Source organism: Grammomys surdaster, unplaced genomic scaffold (genome assembly GCF_004785775.1).
Source record: "Grammomys surdaster isolate TR1022 unplaced genomic scaffold, NIH_TR_1.0 332719, whole genome shotgun sequence".
Taxonomy (NCBI): Eukaryota; Metazoa; Chordata; class Mammalia; order Rodentia; family Muridae; genus Grammomys; species Grammomys surdaster.
In genome coordinates, this window is record NW_021627936.1 from 1 (window position 1) to 5,153 (window position 5,153).

At 44.4% G+C, this 5,153-nt stretch overlaps 1 protein-coding gene across 1 annotated transcript; it reads left to right on the plus strand.

Annotated features, from left to right (window-relative positions):
• Positions 1-381: 381 nt before the first annotated feature.
• On the plus strand, positions 382-4,362 carry LOC114616624 (vascular endothelial growth factor receptor 2-like; the record flags this gene model as incomplete). Its single annotated transcript, XM_028762050.1, has 4 exons — positions 382-513; positions 3,150-3,256; positions 3,688-3,823; positions 4,171-4,362. Coding segments are annotated over 4 exons (567 nt in total), but the record flags the coding sequence as incomplete, so codon positions are not given.
• Between the last annotated feature and the right edge of the window lie 791 nt (positions 4,363-5,153).

Sequence of the window (5,153 nt, forward strand, 5' to 3'; positions counted from 1 at the left end):
AGAGAGAGAGAGAGAGAGAGAGAGAGAGAGAGAGAGAGAGAGAGAGACCCTGTCTCCAAAGAATAAGGCAGAAAGCAATAAAGAAGACACCTCACATTGACCTCTGGCCTCTATACACAAGCATGCCCTCTCCCACCGGAACACACAAAGAGGTATGTGGGTACAGAGTCTAGCTCATTTCAGAGTGAAAAGCAGCTTATTTGGAGTCCTGTTGAGTTTGCATGGAGAGCCCATGGGAGGCCAGTCAGTCCTCAACCCTGTGCACTTCTTTGGAGTTGGATAATGGTCTGAGATGAAGGGAAGCAATTTTTTTTTAAATGGCCTGGACAAAGCACAGATCACGCCATCAGAAGTAAAGCAAGAATTTCCTTCTTCCTTTAGGTATTGTACTGAGAGATGGGAACCGGAACCTGACTATCCGCAGGGTGAGGAAGGAGGACGGGGGCCTCTACACCTGCCAGGCCTGCAATGTTCTTGGCTGTGCAAGAGCAGAGACAGTCTTCATAATAGAAGGTTGGTGTGATGTCCTAGGTTCATCAGATGGTTTCTGGCAGTTAGATTGTATTGTACATAGCCCCAAATACTTTGAGTAGGATGCCATGTGGGTGATTCATGGTGACACTCATGATGGTTAAGTGTTTAATACCTAAAAATGTTAATTTAAGTGTTACACAAGTATACATAGCCTGAAGGTAATATTTCATAATATTTTCAGTGCACCTACCTTTTTAGACTGGGATCTGTCTCATGAAATAAGGGGTGTATGCTCAGAAAGTTTCAGATCTTATTCATCTGTGTGTTCTGAGTTAGGGTTTCTCCACGTGTTCTTCATAATCTGGCTTCGACAGGTATACATCCTTTGAACCAGAAAGCAAAATTAGCATGTGCTTCAGTCTGTACCATATTTTCTGTCCATGTAGTTCTCACTGTGAGAAAACTGTTAGCCACGAGTGATAAGTACCCTCCTGTTCCCAATTCTCACTTTGTTTGAATGGTTAACTTACAGAAATGACACTTCAATATCTACTTGGGGGAAAAAAGATTTGGTGTTGGACATTGTCATTCAGTTAATGACAAGGGTCAAGGGTTGAGGAATTTCCTCAGAGCAGAGGCAAGATTCACTTATAAACAATAGATGATTAATAGGTGATTGTTTTTATGATGTGGGAAATTGGGGCTTATAATTGAAATATGAAAGAAAACTTCTTTCCCTTTACTGTGTGTGTGTGTGTGTGTGTGTAGGATCGATCGATGTGAAATCCAACATTTGTTTTTCAGTCAGTATTCTGTGACAGAACATTTCATCTTAAGAAGAGTATTCTGGGTCTTGTTTTTGTAGCCCACTAAGGGGACAATGTGACTCTGTTGTGTGAGTGAAGGAGTGGTGTGCGAGGGGATGATGGGAGTGGTTAGAGAGGTAGGATTGACAGAATTCTAACATCTCAACGTCTAGACGTTGGTCCCTTTCATCTGTTAAACTCACATCGAATGCGTCACCTAGAGCCACTCGCATGTTCTCACATCTGTAAGATTTGTTAGGGTTCCATAAACTGCAGCTGCAAATGAAGATGCCAAAGGGCATGGTAGTTCTGTCAGTACCAAAGGGGCTCATGGCTTAGTGCCAACCCAGGGAGGATGCACCCGCCAGTTCTCTCTGGTACTCTGCCTCCACCCATTAGCCATCTGCATTATGTTTCCATGTCTAAGTGGGCACGTAATATCTCAGTGGCATAGACATTATGTAGACTTACCTGGAGATGGGGGAGAGCGGGAACGAGGGGCGGAGAGAGTGGGTAAACATTGAATGCTTCTCCAGAAGTTCAGCTCTCGGATGTTAATATGAGGCTATTCACACTTAGACTGATTGAGACCGTTGAATCTTCGACCTCTCTTCTGTCTCTTACGTGAGTGGACCTTTAGACCTTTACATACAGATAGAACCATTACTTCTCTGGGAACACCAGGGAAACCAAATCCACTTACAGATGCACTCAGAGCTCGGCTCCCAACTGGTAACTCTTATTTTGCCAACTAATTAATTGCTTGTCTTCTGGCTTCTGGGCCATCCCCATCCCCCCAGCTTGAGGCTCGCTTTGACTCTCACTGTGTGAGTGGAGACACTGAGCCCCCAAATGATAATTGTTGTCTCTTAATCACCTGGTGCTAATCATTTGCTGCTGAGAGCCTTCTGCCTGGATCTCTCCACTTGGGATGTGTTCTGGAGAGGAGCCCACAGCCTCACTTGTCTAGCCTTTCCCATAGTGCCTCTCTCTTGGTGTTCTCTCTCTCTCGCTCTCTCTCGCTCTCGCTCTCTCGCTCTCTCGCTCTCTCTCGCTCTCGCTCTCTCTTTCACTCCCGTTGTTTATCTATCTATCCTTCTGTGTGTCTCTCTATGTCTCTGTCTCTCTCTGTCTCTCTCCCTCATTCTTCCCTTCCCCACCCCTCTCTCTTTCTCTCTCTCTCTCTCCTCCTCCTCCTCCTCCTCCTCCTCCTCCTCCTCCTTCTCCTCCTCCTCTTTAAGGCTTCTGCCACACACAGAACAGAACAGAGGATTGGTCAGCTCAGTTTGTTCAGATTCAGTGTAACCTTCGAGCAGCCCACAGACCTCCTGTGTCTCACAGACAAGTAGCTTAATCTCTCACACCTTCTCTCTTCGTCTGAAAACTGAAGGTTACTGAGAAAGAAAAGAAGGACGATGTATTTAAAGTGACCAGCACATAGCAGGTGTGCGGTCACAGGTAGCTGTCCGGGCAAAGAGCTTTACGTACCTCCTGTGTAGTTTCTTACACAATAAATTTTCCCACGCAACACAAGCGAAGATATTGACTATCAGAATAAAACCAGACTTTGGTAGAAGCACTTTTTTTCTGCAAAGAATTCTCTCAACAAACACATCTTAAGACATTTACACACCTGTGGTTTACTGAGAATTTTATTGCTGGATGTCTTCATGAGCAGTGTGTTTCTGCTGTTCCTTAAGAGTACTGTGAACCCCATCCAGCTTAAGGAGCTTGTGGCTATTGGTCCCTAGGAGTCGTGAGAGTGAGTGACATGAGGTCCTGCCTTTTCTCCTTTCATGTCAGTCCTTCGTCACCTTCTACCACAGGCTATGTGTTTCCAGCTGTTGATCACTCAAACGTGTCTTCCAGGTGCCCAGGAAAAGACCAACTTGGAAGTCATTATTCTCGTGGGCACTGCAGTGATTGCCATGTTCTTCTGGCTCCTTCTTGTCATTGTCCTGCGGACCGTTAAGCGGGTAACAACATAATTTCCCTCCTGTCCCCTGCGTCTTGGTTTTTGTGACTAATGGAAGCTGACTGGGCTTCTTTCAGCGGCTTCTTCCCATTGTTATTGGCTCAATGGGCACATTTTTACCTTGCTACAATAACATTCTTGTCCATTTTCTTGGGGGGGACTGTGGGCATTAATTGACGGGAGCCACCAGAGGGGTGAAAGGTTTGGACTGTCCACTGTAATTAAGATTTAGAAACCTTATTCTGAACTCGTTTTGGAAACTGAAGTGGCACCAAACGCAGGATTATAATAGGACCACTCTCAAACTCCACGAGTTTCACTGGAAAATGAGACGCTCATGAATGAGGCCCTTATTAAACAACAATATGTGTACACAACAACAAGCAAACAAGACGCTGTGTGTGTAAGGCTGGAAGGATTTTTGCTTTCCAGGCCAATGAAGGGGAACTGAAGACAGGCTACTTGTCCATTGTCATGGATCCAGACGAACTGCCCTTGGATGAGCGCTGTGAGCGCTTGCCTTATGATGCCAGCAAGTGGGAATTCCCCAGGGACCGGCTGAAACTAGGTGAGTTGTCAGCTGGTATTAACTTGATATTGGTTTTACCAGCTCATCTGTCTGTTAAGACAATGACAAGTCTAGTCCACTCAGATGATGTATTCTGATTTATAAATATTAATTTTATCTCTTGACTTTGGGTAATCATCCATTTAGCTTTCTAGTAGTAAGGAGCCTGCCTGTCCAAAAGCAGGGCATTTTTGGAAAGCAAATGGAAAAGGCAGAATAATGGAGTAAAGTATCCTGTGGGTCTAAATGGGATACACCAGCATCTTGACCAATTGGAATCTTCATATGCCCTTTTGACAGTGTGGCAATCAAAGTGTGTTTTGTAATGTCACTGTCATTGGTTCTAGGAAAGCCTCTTGGCAGAGGTGCCTTTGGCCAAGTGATTGAGGCAGATGCCTTTGGAATTGACAAGACAGCAACCTGCAAAACAGTGGCCGTCAAGATGTTGAAAGGTAAAAAGGAAAATGACATCGTCATGTTTCTCTCTGTGTTTTGTCCCTCATTAAACATAAGGCTTGCATCAGTGGCTGTCCGCATAGGTAGGCTTTAAGCCCCTGGCTTATATTGCCTTTGCACAAATTGAAAACAGTTTTCTCCTTTGGAGCCTCATGACCTCAAAACAAGAGCTAACTTGCACAATTCTGTTTAGTGATCCTGGTTACATGGAGGAGGGGCCCTATCTGGTTCTAATAAATTGTTCCTCAGTGTATTATTATGTGAGCTGATTATAAACACTTCAGAAATGAGGAGAGGAGTTTGCTATCAGTAAACATAGCAGACCGCAAAAACCATCATATTCTCTAGAATTAGAATATGAAGCCCAGAGGCTTCATTTATGAAGATGTTTTGCAAGGTAAGAGTGCTATTCAAACAGAAAGGGATGTGGGCGTTCTTTTAGAAAGCAGCATCTTTTCATAGTAATGGAGCCACAGTCTTGACATTCTGACAAGGGAAGGCAATGTAGGTAAATCTTCTGCTCCACTTGTGGTTCCAAAGTTCTCTATCTCCATTTGCATTTTCTATCTAGAGGCTAAAGATGGGGCGGGGTGGGGGGGGACGAGGGAGATATCATTAGGCCCCGAGGTGGGAACCATGTCTGTCTGTGAGAGGGAAGTATAGCCATCCGTACACCATAAATGCAGTCTTAGCCCTGTTAGGCTCATGTGCAAACAGCCTTGCTGTGTGCTGCTCTTTGTTACCTTGCTTATTTGGTACAAATCAATTGGAATATTAGTATGGAAACGAGCAAATTTACCATGTTCATTTCATTTGTGTGTGTGTGATATATATGTATATATATATATATATATGGAGGGGGGGAGGGAGGAAG